This window comes from Coccomyxa subellipsoidea (assembly GCF_000258705.1).
Source record: "Coccomyxa subellipsoidea C-169, whole genome shotgun sequence".
Taxonomy (NCBI): Eukaryota; Viridiplantae; Chlorophyta; class Trebouxiophyceae; family Coccomyxaceae; genus Coccomyxa; species Coccomyxa subellipsoidea.
Window position 1 is genome coordinate 362,782 of NW_005178036.1, and position 14,113 is coordinate 376,894.

General features: G+C 51.2%; 4 protein-coding genes and 1 non-coding gene across 5 annotated transcripts; 3 read left to right on the top strand and 2 right to left on the bottom strand.

Annotated features, from left to right (window-relative positions):
* Positions 1-3,821: 3,821 nt before the first annotated feature.
* On the bottom strand, positions 3,822-4,924 carry COCSUDRAFT_15233 (Sm-like ribonucleo protein; the record flags this gene model as incomplete). The annotated part of the gene is made up of 4 exons (XM_005647875.1): positions 3,822-3,874; positions 4,152-4,246; positions 4,508-4,613; positions 4,822-4,924. The coding sequence occupies 4 exons, from the start codon at positions 4,922-4,924 to the stop codon at positions 3,822-3,824; spliced, it is 357 nt and encodes a 118-aa protein (XP_005647932.1).
* An 829-nt stretch (positions 4,925-5,753) lies between these two features.
* Positions 5,754-7,267, top strand: COCSUDRAFT_15264 (hypothetical protein; the record flags this gene model as incomplete). Its single annotated transcript, XM_005647876.1, has 5 exons — positions 5,754-5,961; positions 6,091-6,184; positions 6,403-6,510; positions 6,776-6,896; positions 7,196-7,267. The coding sequence occupies 5 exons, from the start codon at positions 5,754-5,756 to the stop codon at positions 7,265-7,267; spliced, it is 603 nt and encodes a 200-aa protein (XP_005647933.1).
* A 494-nt stretch (positions 7,268-7,761) lies between these two features.
* Positions 7,762-11,325, bottom strand: COCSUDRAFT_62926 (hypothetical protein; the record flags this gene model as incomplete). The annotated part of the gene is made up of 8 exons (XM_005647877.1): positions 7,762-7,955; positions 8,180-8,235; positions 8,619-8,811; positions 9,467-9,575; positions 9,791-9,912; positions 10,206-10,388; positions 10,617-10,815; positions 11,257-11,325. The coding sequence occupies 8 exons, from the start codon at positions 11,323-11,325 to the stop codon at positions 7,762-7,764; spliced, it is 1,125 nt and encodes a 374-aa protein (XP_005647934.1).
* A 273-nt stretch (positions 11,326-11,598) lies between these two features.
* COCSUDRAFT_t34 lies at positions 11,599-11,672 on the top strand. The gene has a single exon. It is a non-coding gene; the product is annotated as a tRNA-Val (tRNA).
* A 1,673-nt stretch (positions 11,673-13,345) lies between these two features.
* COCSUDRAFT_33061 (hypothetical protein) lies at positions 13,346-13,939 on the top strand. The gene has a single exon (XM_005647878.1). It carries the CDS (start codon positions 13,458-13,460, stop codon positions 13,665-13,667), a length of 210 nt encoding a protein of 69 aa, XP_005647935.1. The 5' UTR covers positions 13,346-13,457; the 3' UTR covers positions 13,668-13,939.
* The last annotated feature ends 174 nt before the right edge of the window (positions 13,940-14,113 follow it).

Here is a 14,113-nt window from a genome sequence, read left to right on the forward strand (position 1 = left end):
AGAGGGAGGGCGACCCACCTTGATCACAAGGTCAAGGTAGTGGAGCTTGCCGATGTCAGCAAAAGTGATCGTGCGCGGCTGCGGGTTGGCCGCCGTCTTGAGCAGCCCCACCGCGTCCAGCTCACCCTCCAGCCTGGCCATTGCCTTGGGGTGTGTCGCCAGAAAGTACCTGCGCAAAATTTGTGACGCTGCCTGAGCAGCCTTTCCTGGCTCCAAAAGGCGGAGAATGGCGCCAAAAGGAAGAAGGCAGGTTTCCTGGCAGGCATGCAGACTGCATCACTTCTGAATACCCCTAAATTACCCCAGTCCTCAGATCATTCCTGGGGAATGCTGCTCCATTATCCTAAAAAGTCAACAATGGCGCACTATTGCAGCAGGGATGACGCAGGCTTCAATTGCGGGAAACATTCTGCAGGTGGCTCACAGCAGCTGTGGACACAGAGGCAGCGGTTGATCATTTCCGCCAGACAGAGGGTCAGTAACAACAATCAATTATTACGTGACGATTACTGAATCATTGCTAAAAGAGATACAGGGGGAGGATGATGCGCACAGGGTCCACGCGACGGTGTGCCCGGTGGTCTCAGACCCGGCGATGAAGAAGATCTCGAATTCCTCCACGAGTCGGTCGGTGCCGAGTGGCCGGCCGCGGGCGTCGCGCAGCCGCAGCAGGTGCCCCGCGATCGACCCGGCATCGCCGTCGGACGGCGGTCGGCTCTGGCAGTCGTGCACAAGTTCGCTGATTATCGCGCGCACCCGCCGATGGTTCTCGTCCGCCCGCAGCTTATCCTGCACACGCTTATTACATCAGATCTCTTGCTTTCCTGGTGATGGCATGACACGGTTACATACCCATGGCAACGCACCAAATAAGCTTCCAGAGACTGACCAGAACCCAAAAGTGCCATTGATCACTGTTCCAGGTGACCAGGCTCTGTCACAGCTTGCCTACATGTGGCTGCCAGCATCTTGTTCAGTCTTCGCCTCTCATTCATTGTATTCTGCACAACGCAACTTTTGTATTCCTTGATTGTTGTGACGCTTCTTTCCAAACTTGACGTGCGGTTCATTTTGTGGAAAGGGCCTCAGCATGCCGGCAAGCAAGACTCTCAGCATGGCCAAAAAGGTTGACGGCCCCGGCTGGCGAGGGGCGGTAAAAGATCTGGCGGCCATTAGCCGCAGCTTGTCTGCAGGCCTTGCCTTTTGGAGGAGAAACATGTAATAGTGCGATGATGGCTTGATGATCAGTACCTGGCTGCGGGAGTATCTGCGCAGGGGAAAGACGGAGCGGCGCATGTTCTCCTCAAAGTCATTGGTGACCATGCGGAAGGTGTTGTTCACCGTGTTGTCGATGTCGCGGCTCGCGCCAAAGTCGCGGCCGAAGCCCACCTTGCCGATCACGTCGAAGGACTCCCTCTGCGCTTGCATGCAACCCCCAAGGTCAGCAAGTTAGTCACGTCACATGCCCGCAGCCAATTCAGGCTCTTCTGATGCCAGAAACTGCTGCCAAGATTGAACCCCTGGCAAGACACTCCCACACATGGCCTTGAAGTCAGGCAACGTCCAGAAAATTCAATAATTTTTGGTAGAGTTTGGCGGTCAGGAAGGTCTCAAGACTACTAACTGCACTTGGCCAGCATTTGATGTGGGGCCCACCTTCAAGGCCAAGTTGAGATCTGAGCAATGTGACAAGCTAAGCAAGCCAAGCTTTCACATGCAGCATGTACTGCTGCTAAGATCACTGCTGCTCACTCTTAAAACAAATAGTAAAGTCGCCTTTGAAAGTGCGCACAGCAACAGGGCCAGTGAGGCTGAACAGCCAGTCCCCGGTCAGCCCTAAGAAAGATATGTGGTGAAGAGTTTGCACCTGTGCGATGTCCGCCACATCGATGATTGGAGCGGGCCCTTTCTGCTTGACGCCCTGCACCAGCCGGTCAATGATTTCCACAATGTGACTGTGGTACTGCCTGCAAAAGAGCCACACATGCGTTAATAACGGAAATGCTCATGATCTCAATTAGACATAATCTGCCTCAGGCGCTTCTAGTAACAGTGAATGGCAGTTGAAAGAGCAGCCGGAGTGGGATAGGTTTGCAGATGGTGGCCGATGAACTTTTTAAGCTCAGGGAGGACAGCAAGAAAGAGAGATGTCAGGATGTCCCATGCATGAGGCACGTGCACTCCTAGGACAAATTATTAGAAGGAGCAGACCCAGGAAGGTCCAGACAAATTTCCGTGGGGAGACCAATGGTCTCACCTCATATTGTTGGGCTGAAAGGCAGGGGCAGTCCCTTTCCTCACGAGCTTCCACATGGGGTCCGCTGTCTTTGATGTCAACACGTTCTTTTCCTGTGCACCGTTGCACGACCACGGATCACTCATTTGTGTGTGCACTCTTCCCCATCATGAGATGTTGGCTCAACATGAGCAGGATCATTCAAATTGACTACATCGTCTCTGCAATTCGGGTGAAAGGAACGTGAAGGATCTAAACTTTGCTCGAGCAAGCGAAGTCACCTTAGTCTCGTCCCATTGCATGAGAGAGTCGGGCTTCTCGATTGCACCTTCCCGCTCCAGTGCAAAAACATCCTGAAGGAGGACGGGGTCTGCAATCACCACAATCTGCGGGATGTACGCAATCCTTAGCCAGTGCATCCTTCTCGTGTAATGAACGCGATGACTGCAATCTTTACCGAAATCACTGCAGTCACCTGTTTCCAATACTCTCTACGCCACCAGACGGCACCAAGTGACGATGTGACTTCGGCTTCCCACTTGTGCTTTGCCAAGAAATCGAATGCCCCGGCGTGCCCACTTATCAAAGAGCTCCCCTTGGGCGATGGCAAACGGCTCAAGATAATGTAGCTACGCAACCATCTGAGCAAACTTGGCAGAAGAGTGGCCACGGAAATGCTGAGGACAACGAGCAGGAGAGAGCCTGTGTCGAGTTGAAATGCCGCCATCGAAGCAGTGCTCAGCTTGCAGATACCCGCAGAGACAACAGTCCTACATAGAAATCACTTCATTAAGCAATAGACCGAATATCTGTTGTGACAGGAACGATACCCATTTCTTGACGAGGGATTCACGTCACATCCGAAACCGATCGCCTCAACGGGAGGAAGCCATGGGGAGCTGAGCCGCAGCTACCGGCAAGAGCGAAGCTGCAATACTAATGGATGAAGGGCTCCCTGGAACTTGGTCAAATACATCCCTTCTCTTGAGGTCAGCAAAAGACCACTGAATGGCTTTTAGTGCACCACCTATGCAGTGCTTGTGCAGGTCAAGACTATAGCTAGCCAGCTTTGCCAGGCACTTTAAAATCAGCTGATAAGCTGCAGCTTGAAGTTCAACAATGTTTTGCGCATTGCTGCAGCTTGTGATCATCAGCATGATGCATCAGCGACGCGTCATTGATGGCACTACTATAGTCTTCTCGTTTAAAGAAACCAGCATTTGTCACAATGGCATGTATGCATCCCTCGCACTAGTGCAAGGATCCCTGCTGCAGCACTGGGGCCTTCACTTTCCAAGCAGCAGGTACTGTAACTTACTTGCAGTCCCTCTCAACTTTTATTGAATGAATGTAAGCTGTTAGAAAGTGCAACATGTTGACATGCACTTTGTAGTTCTGCAACTCTAGTAAGATGCCGACCAGCGCCCACACATAGCATACATGCGACGCGCGTGCCGGCCTATGCATGACCCCTAGTTCCCATGCAGGGGAGCACCATTTATGCTTCACTGCGGTGCCAAGGCAATGCAGGCAGACGGCAGCTGACATGCTTCTGTCAAATGACAGACAGAAGTCACGATAGCATCTACCGGCGTCCACGGCCGCGACCGCGCCCTCTGCCCCTTCCTCTGCCTGGTGCTGCACCTGTGATGGCACACATCCAAGGTTTGCAGTATGTCTTTAGAAGGGGTGTCACATGTGCATGTCAGCGCATGCAAACACAGGGGCAAGGCTTGCAGGCTGCTCAGAATTGCTGCTTTCGTTGCCAGTGATGGACATGGGTGTCCTGATTCTTAAGGGCAGTCTCATACCAAGACTTTTTCGTACTCTGGAGGAGACACAGGTGCAGACACTGTACAGTGCATGCCCTTTACACTCAATGTTATACAGCAGGAAGGTTCGTCTGCAGGTATACCTGGGGGCCTCTCTGGGCGCTTAGGGCGGATCTTGGGCTGGTCCAGATCCACCAGCAGCGTGTCCAGGTTCAGGGTCTCCGGCAAAATGTACATCCTGCACCACATCAAAACCCTCTCAATCAAACTCCACGCTATGAGAACGAGCTTCCTGCTGTCCTTGAACACTGCAGCAGTTTCAGAGGCCAACTGCTCCTTGCTAATCAACTTGGCTGATTCATATGCTTGCTTATTCACAGGGCAATTGTGGATGGCCCTGATGATAGGCACATCCAGGCTGCCATGTGGACAAGCAATCAGGTGCGAAGGGTTTGAAAATAATTACTTCACGTTTATCGGTAATGACAGTGGTGCTCACCGGATCTGGTTGCCGCGCACGCTCATGCTGTCCAGCTGCTGTGCAGGCTGGCCCTTCAGGATCAGCTTCACGTTCTTCAAGTGTGTGTTCATTGCAATGTCCACACCTGCCGAGGCACAATGCATAGCATCACTGCATGCATGCGGAAAATAGAGCACCATTGGAGTCCTGCCTTCCTGCTTGGCACGCCTCAGCAAGAGAGCCACGACCAAAGACATCACGACCAAAGACATCAGGATCACTGTCAACAGGGCTCTTCCCAGTCACTTCCTACACAGCCTGAACATCAATGTAGTAGCTGGGCTGATTCCCACCTGTGATGGTGCCCTGCACGACTGTCCCATTCTTTAACTCAATCTGCACGCTCTCGTTGGTGAGCTTCATAAGAAACCTGGTGATCCACAACAAAAGATACATACTCAGCATGCCTCAACACAAGAAAAGAAACTGGACTACAGAGATACACAGACAACAACGGAAAAACACGTGAATAACTTCTCATATAAGCGCTTCAACTGGGAAAGATAGCTGAAACATCTTCAGGTCCATCGTCCACTAGCATCGAGAATGGGAGCCCACCTCACTAACTTCACCATCTTGTGCTATATTAGAAAATCTCAGGGCTTAGGCGCGTGGCAAATGATGCCTTTGAAGGAGTCCTCACAACAAACAATCCATCAGCAGGAACTTTCCCACCGGTCCTGACACACACAGAGCGTGAAGATCCGTGCACGCCAGAAGATCAACACTCTTTCAAAATAATCTACGTATGCCCACGAGCCTGTACATTGCGAGATGCAAGCGCTGCGGCTGTTCTGTTCTGACAGGGGAGCGAAACTATCGAGGGCAGGGGTCGGCGCGGTTGATGGACATGCGTCGTCCTTGTCATCTGCTCCGATCGAAACTAGAACCACTGAATACAACTCAATCAAAGAACTTCTTCTGCAACGTCGTGATAGCTCCAGAAAGCTGAGATCGAGATAGTCACTTGACGCTATGATGACTTTACCAACAAGTACCTTTCATCAGTCCTGCCTTCCTATCCTGCAGCGAAGGCGCCCTCTGAGGAACATTGCTTCTTTGCGAGCATGTACTTTGTCAGTCGATTGCTCGTTAGCAGCTCACAGGACCTGCATATCCCAAAGGTAATGCTTCACAGCATATGCTTCCTGAGCGCTTGTAAGTTCTGCCTTCAAGAGACTGAGCAAATGAGAGCCCACATTTGCATTGAGACTTCAATAAATCAATGGGGCATCCTGCACTCAGGTCCTCTACACAGCGGTTGGGAATCAGCAGTCCTCCTCTGCAGACCAGCAGAGTGCAGCACAGCGGCGGAGACAGTCACAGGAGCAAGAGGAGCCTGCAAGTACAGGCGGGGAAGGATGTGGACTTTGCAGACCGTGCCGTTGCAGCTCTACCCTACTTTGTGCCACTCTTTGATGGCCTCAAATATGGTGAGTCTGCTGCCTCAGCTGCACATCTTCAGCTGCACACCTGCATGCATGCATCATCAGCTTAGTTGCGATCCTTTGTTGTTGATGGCCTTTGTGTGCTTCACCTCAGTGAACTTACCGCACTTGCAGGGAAGTTTTTGTTCGCCCAATTCCCCTTCCTACCCAGGCTGCTGGCGCCCCTGAACCCGCTCATCAGCTTCTACTTCTCTTTCCCCTTTGCCAGGTGCGCACTCAACTTGTCTCACAAATTTCCTTTTGCACAACCAACAAATATGATCTCGGCTGTCCATACTTTGGCTTCTGCCGTGTTTCTCAACAAGTCTGCCCAATGCAAGTGCCTACTGAAAGGAAATTTCTTAACCCTCCAGGTGGCCTTTGGTATATATGAAAAGTGCCTGCGAGAATGATGTGTATTGATGTTTTGCATGCGATGGGGTGCAGCCTCATAGTGTTTTTCGCCATCTACGCTGGCATCGTCAACAATCAGAACTTCTCGCGCTTCGTCCGCTACAACGCGCTGCAGTCCATCCTGCTGGACATCATCCTCATGTGCGCACACCTCTATGCCGACTGTAAAAATGTAAATGTATCTCATTTGGTCTGCCTGCGCGCTAGCCTTGCATGCACAGATGTATGGCATGTGGTGCTATTCTCCTCACTTCAGTAAGGCCGCCTGAGTAGTTGTGCTGAGCTTGTCAGGAAGCCGGTGAGGCGACCTCTGTGCACATTCACTATGTGCCTCAAAGATCAGCCAATACCTTAAGACAGAGGTGTGGCAAGCATGGCCACTGACAACTCATTGTGCGGCTTGCAGCGTCCCGGGACTCTTCGAGCAGATCTTCAGGCCTCCTTCGGGCGGCCTGGGCTTGTCGCTGTACATCAACGTGTACAACACCATCTTCCTCTATGTCTTCCTGGCAGTCCTCTACGCAGTGGTGGGTTCTCGCTTCACCCATGCTTGCCACGAGCCAAATTCTTTCTTCCTGCCTCTTTGCATGGCACTGTGACCGAGCCAGGCATACCTGTCCGCTTCTGTCAGTTTCTACACTTTGTATTTGCAAGTGACCTGATCTGTCACAGGTTTGCCAGATTGTGCTCGGATTAGGCCCTCCCCAATATTGTACACTGCAAACTGGCGTGAGATTTAGTTGTTGCACTTGACATCAGCCTCTTAATTGGAGTCATCCCTGGACTGCCATTCTGGTGTAATGACGCTGCGAGTGGGATTGTGCAGGGGTCATGTCTCATTGGACAAGCTGCCAGGCTGCCACTGGTGGCAGATGCAGCAGACCAGCAAGTGCGATGAGCTGCACAGTATCCCTGGATATTTTACACCTGGAATAGGCAAGGGATGTGAAGTGAGGCGACGAGGATACAGCCTGCTAATTTGACTAGGTTGAAGTCTCTGTGCATGTATGGATAGCTTAGGAAGACATGATGGGATGCAAGAAGGGTGCGTACTAGAAGTGATGTAAAAAACCTTGGTAGCTCTGAACAACACTCCATTTGAACACGGCGTCCCTGAAGGACCATTCACAACAATCTTAACTTGTGCAAAGAGTCCCAATTCCATTGGGCCCACTTCTTTCTGGGCCTATAGCACCGAATGGACACTTCACACAAAAAACGACCCTGAAAGGTAAGCCTCTATTCTGCCAGCTGTGGCACATAATGTGGCACATAATGCAGGCAAGTGATCCTTCCATTCTCTTCTCTCAGAAGGATTCAGAGTCCCACGCTGACTCAATCCTATATGTATATATAACAATTTCACACCATGCCCCCAATTTACACACTCTCCTACACAGTCTTCGCTCGCCAGTCCAGCATTATGTCATCCTCTTCACTGCTCTCCTCTCCATCTGCACCCTCGTCTGGGTCATCCTCCAAAACGTCCAGCCTGCGCTTCTTTCGCGGCTGCACTGGTGCCTCTGCAATGCTGCTGATGTCCAGGGCCACCTCATTAAACCCAAGTGTCTCGGCCGCCGCGGCACCTGTCGAAGCAAGTGAATGTTGGAAGGATATTCCTACAGTTATGGGCATTACACGCTCTTCGTGTCAGAAGCAAGCTGCGTAGGAAGGAGACGGCGGCCTGTAAAAGCCTCAAAATTGGCAGGGACAGTAGCACAAGGTGCAGCTCAGCTGCATATAAGTACCCAGGCATGGTGTGAGAAAGCAGATACAGCTATTGAAGTACGCAATGACACGAGAACAGCACCTGTGCTCGAGGAAGGTGCGCCGCCTTTCAGCTCCTCAACCCTCTTCAGCCGCATCCTGCAAACAGGCAGAGAGTCAAATCCAATTGCGGCCACAGATGCTTTGCAACTCTTCACTTTGGCCTTCAAGTAATGTTCAAAGCAATTCAAGGCATGCCAAAAAAGTCCTGTTGCCGATATACTTCATGCACTGCCAATGTGGGATTCGGCTCTGGATGGCACAATTTTGTCAAGCGCTTTGCAGTGTGGGAGCGCAGTGTCAGACCGGCACTCAGCCATGCAGAACACCTGCTCTGTATTTTGATCACCGCTAACAGAAGTGCATGCCAAGACCGGACGAGCTGGCATAGCTGCATATTAATTCCCATCGCGCGTAAAACAACTTTGCTCTCAATCTCACTGACGGGATTGTGCGATTGTTTGCTTTTCTGCAGCGCTCACCTCTGCTCGAACACTTCCCGCTCGGCGCGCTCGGCAGCTTCGTCGGCAGCTTCCTCCTCTTCGCGCGCCTGCACCTCCTTCACGTCGGCCGCGATGGACGCCATGAAATCGCTGAACGTCTCCGCCTGCGTCCGCGGCTTGGCCGGCTTCTCGCCGCGCGCCTTCGCGTCCGCGTCCACGTCAGCAAAGAACCCTGCGGCGATAGTGGTAAATTATTGAAGTGATAAAAGGCAAAAAAAGTGATAGAAAATGTGGTCAAGCAGACACTGACATTAAGATCCCTCTTGCTGCCTGGTGGCAGCCGTAGCTATGCCCAGCATCGATTTGAACCCCAGTGGGAGCATTTGAGTGTCGTGTCACAAGAAGCTTGACAACTTTAAAGGAAAATGTGCTGAATGCGCGCTCGTTGGCGGGGCTCTTGTCGCCCCTAGTGCATGTGGGTGTCCGCCCAAATAACTCCATCTTAAATAGGAGGCTTGCTCAAAGATGAGAGCTATATGGCACACACCGGCACGCAATGTACCAAACCCCTGACCTGTGTACGGCATTCAATAAAATGCTGTGCCCTTATGCAGGCTCGCTGGCGGGCTCCATCACCCCACCTGTATGTGTGTGTCTGACTGACAATTTCCCATCTCGGGTGAGAGCCTCACACAGGAGGAAATCATCAGCCACACACCCACATGCAGATGCCAATTCGTGCAGAAAAGTATGCCCATGTGCACCAGATGTAGATTGACTTGCACTTTTTAAAATCCACGTGCAGGATGCAGCGCGCTAATTTTGTTTCAGCGGACCTAGGCTGCAATTTGAATAAGGATGACTTTGCAATCTTTGCAACAGCGCACCTTTTGGGATAGCACTCGCTCCGTCAGCCTGCGCCTGTGAGCTTTCATTGGGTCCCCCCCTTGCCTCTGGTGCAGTCTCCTCAGCCTCATAAGTTCCCGGGCCGGTCTCCTGCAACATCAGCATACGTGTAAAGCAAGCTGACAATTGCTGATGTGTGACAACCACACTGTCTTGTAGAGCCTTCAGATATGCAACATTCAGAGGAGGCAGGATGGCATTGCCAGAAGCGACATTTCCAAGTTGCATGCAAGGAAGATTGAGCTTGAGCCAGACAGTCTTTCGGAAAACAGATTATTGCAGACATCACTGTCTGGTCTGCGCACCTCAAAGAAGCCGGTTGGGAGGCTGCCTTCCACCCTGCCAGCTGTGGAGGGGTTTGGCTCTGGAGGTCCCTCGCTGCTTGGCATAGACGCTGCTAAGTCGCTATCATCCCCTGCGCTGGGACCTGCAAGGTCAGACACTCAGATTATGCATGCCCTTACGAATCTGATTACGCCCAATTGACTCGGCTGAATTATATCTTTACAGTGCTCAATTTATAGCAGTGGATATCCAATGGACATCAGACCACTGATGTAGATGAACATTCTGCAATCAGTGGTCGCTCAAAGACGAGACATCAACGGGAGAGAGGGTGTGAATGTGCGGCCTTTTGAGAGGCTGCTCAAGTTCATTGTGGGCAACAGTGGAGAAGCAGGGCAGGTCAAAAGGAGCAATGATGGATGCGTCATTACTCACCGGGAGCAGAGTAGTCAAAGAATCCGCTGGGCATGCCGCTCTGTGATGCAGCAGCCTCGATGGAGGAGGCCTCGGAGGGCGCAGGCTCCTCGAAGAAGCCCGAAGGCAATCCGCCACCATTTGTGCTCGCTGTGGACTGTGCATCCAGGCTGGCTGCTGCAGCACTGCCCACTGTTGCGCCTCCTGCCAGAACAGCAATCACACGGCTCACTCTGCTTGCCATTCATGTGGCAGAGCAAGGGTTCCAAGGCATCAGCACCTGCACAAGATGAATGACTTCCGGAATGGCATTGCTGCATCGAGACATGTTCATGCACGATGCACGATGCCTTGCATGATGTTGGCATGCACGTCTAGGTCATGATTGCTCAGGCAGCTTGTGCAGGAGGGAATGGATGGGCGACTAGGCACCTTTTACAGAGGCATCGGATGACGGAGTGTCGCCGCCAAGGGATGAGATGATAGTTGCCTGGGATTCTGCGCGAAATGGGACCAGGTCGTTGAACTTAGGTGGAGGCGGCACTGGCTTGCTAGATTTTGCTGGCCTGGGCGCTGGGGGAGGCATCTTGCTCTGAGGAGGCGCTGCAGATGCAGCTGCTCGAGCTGCCCCCTTCAGCATAGCACATGCGTCATTGCCCATCTGCTCGATGCTACCATTGGCAGGGCTGCATGGCCAGAAGAAGAGCGGAAAGGAAATCATCGTGCCAACATGAAACTGTAAAGAATCATCAAGAGAATTCTGACTTTTGGTGGCATCTAAGACCTGATGGACACAAGCATGCATGCGCTAATTGACGCCGAGGTGGTGAGGATAGATCCAACACCTGTTTCTCTCGCTTGTTTGCTTCCTCATGAGCTTCGCGAGCGGCAGCTGCTGCCCTCTGAGCTTTCAGGGCTCTGATTTGCTCCTTTGACTGTCAAGACATGTCGAAAGGAATGTCAGCTTCTGCTGCTTATGGCACCAGTTCCACGATTTTAACCAATAACAGCGACACCGATCCACTTACTACTGAAACAAAGGCTGTACAAGGCAAGATCACCAGAAGCATACCAGCTTGCCAGGAACAGCTGTTTCTCGCTGCGCTTTTGCAGCCTTGAAGAGGGCTTTGTAATCGGACATCACTGCTGTTGTTCTATAGCTATGTGATGTGAACAAAGTTGCCAACGGGTTTTCTGCAAAACACGAACAGTACGATCGCGACGTCACATTCGACCTGCCAATTCAGCACACGCTCCTCTGTTCAAGTATTTGCTACGAATATTTTTTAACAATATTGTCAAGATGTTGTGCAGTTGAAGTGTTGTGCAGGTGAGAACCACACCTCACATGGCAGAAGACAGAAGTCATTGCGACCTGTATATATTGTGTCAAATTGCGCTCGATGTCATCCGAGTTTCTATGGTCTAGTTGGTCATGACATTCGCCTAACACGCGAAAGGTCCCCGGTTCGAACCCGGGTGGAAACAGAAGCTTTAGTTTTTTCTCTTTCTTACTTTCCATTGCACTGTGGCCTACTTTTAAGAGCACATGGCCTCATCATTGAATGCTTGCTCTAGCCTTCAAGTCAGTAAATTCCTTTTTGATTTTCCCATCGGCAGCAGCGCCATTTGATTGTCTGCCAGTCAGTGACTGCGTTTGCCATGCATGCAACGCACTGCCTTGTCCATGGTCACTCATGACAACATGGGGCATTCTTCCATTGTCTTATGGCGCACTGCGCAAGGCAAGCGACCAGCTCTATGGATGCATCTTTAAGCCATTCGCCATGGGCTGCCTTGCGTTCAATGCAAGTTGCCCGTGCACTTGCGCAGTGCAATGCATGGCCATGGCATGCATGCATATTGATTATTAGGCAAGGACTCTGCGCATCTGCGAGGCACCAGGGAGCCATCTGAAAGGCAAGATGAATCGCAATTACTGCACATTTAGATTGTGATGGACTTTGCAGTAATTTTGTAAATATTGCGGTCAAAATGAGGTGGCAAACATGTGGAACCAAAATAAGCTTGTTCGTCCGAGGTTGCTGCCCAAAAGATGGTGGCATCAATCGCTTGAAACCGTCTACAATTGCGCAGCGCAGAGAGTTACAGACACACAGGCATCCGAGGTAAATTGTACGCAATGGTTTTGGACGAGGGAAGACGAAACACACCTCCAGGTGCGGTAGGGCTCCAGACTGACACAGATGAACAATACCTTGTAGAACCTCAGCACACAGATGGGAATGAAGAATACTGAAATTTTGTTGCGCATAAGCACAGATTTATCCAACGATTTTTGGCTGTACAGAGTTCTTTTTGATCGCGTGTGACGGCCAGGGTACCGCCATGAGCCTCACAACAAGACGGAAAGAAACAAAACTGCGGCTTCAAAAGATCCAGGCTACGAGCCCTACAAAGATTTCACGCCGATAAAGGCCAAGTTGAGTGAGAAGCTGGTGGGAAAGCCAGTGTACTCGGAGGTAAACCCACGCAGCTCGTGGCATCTGTTGACAGGATCAGTAAATTTTTTCGGTAATCAACTTGTTAAAAGGAGGATCACAAGCCAAATAATGATCACAAGCCAAACAATGTTTGATGTATCTGCTCTTCACCGTGGAAAATTGCCAGCATCATAGTATGTTGAAGATGTATTCTGACTGCAGTGTGCTGCCTTTGCCAGGGCACCATTTCCTCAGCCAAGGACGAGCCCCTCAAGGATGGGACTGATGGGCCGAATACAATCGACACTGTCATAGAAGCTAGATTGGGAGGTGTCGAAGAAACACTGTACAGACACAGAGGACGGCCCTCCCTTGCATCACTCTGCCCCCAAGCCGTGCTCCTGAATGTGTGAATGGGCTTGCTCTGCCTGTGTGACACTTAAAACAAAACATCAATAAATCCTCTGGACAGTGGTCTTTAGGGGCGACTACCAAGGCATGCCATGCAGCTATTGTTGACTGGCCTGTAAAGACATATCTCGGTTGCGCAAGGGGATATGAGTGCGAATTTGCACACCGTCCTGAACAACCGTCATTGCAAGTGGCTGGTCGTGCCAATAATTTTGCTGCAGCAGAAGCTTAATGACCACTTCCAACATTGGGCGTCTTGCGGTTGACACGTGCAGTGCACCAAGCTGTGGCATTACTACCGGCTCAGACATTATATATATATTACACGGAGCATGCTTAGACATTGAGCACCATTGCCATTGCTATTGTCGAGGGCGCTTTTAGTACTGTGTCAACCAGATAGTGAAGGCGCCAATGAATGAAGCTCACTCGCTCTAGAGATCAGATCTGGACAGCCCTTCACAAAATACAGCGCTGGCTGCTCCAAAACTTCATCCTTTCGAGGCGGTCAGAGCATGATGCGAAGCCAGTCAAAATCCCTCTGGCATTTGTTATTCACACTTTGAACAGATGGCGGGCAGAGCACTCACATTCCCTCATCGTGGCTTCAAAGGCTGACAAAGACTGAAGTGCACTCGCTGTACAAGAATCAAAACTTACGCAGGCTGCAGCACCGAAGCAGACCCTGGCAGGTCGACTGCCGTGCTGCAGGGTACTTGTGCAAAACAAAACGTACAATGTGCTATCGCTACATAGATATCTATGTACAATTTCCTCGCTGCGAGATGTACCAATGTGGGCTCCTGCAGTTGGGCTGAATCACTGTCCACGCTCAGATGAGATCTGTGCCGCCATGACGCTATACAAATCTGCTGGCAAGCTGCCTACATGGAATTACTTGGTTGCTCAGGAGAGGAAGGCCTCGGCAGAGGCGGGCTCATTGGAATTCTCTACCACCCACTTCTTGAAGATGAAGGACGCCCGCTCTGGCTGCGTGTACGGCACCTGCACCGAACACATCACACTCAAAATATCACCAGGCCCATTATAATCATTGCCGCCCCCTGGCTTCGT

Excerpts from the sequence above, each read along its gene's own strand:
- COCSUDRAFT_33061 (XM_005647878.1), top strand. The coding sequence starts at position 13,458 with ATGAAGCTCACTCGCTCTAGAGATCAGATCTGGACAGCCCTTCACAAA.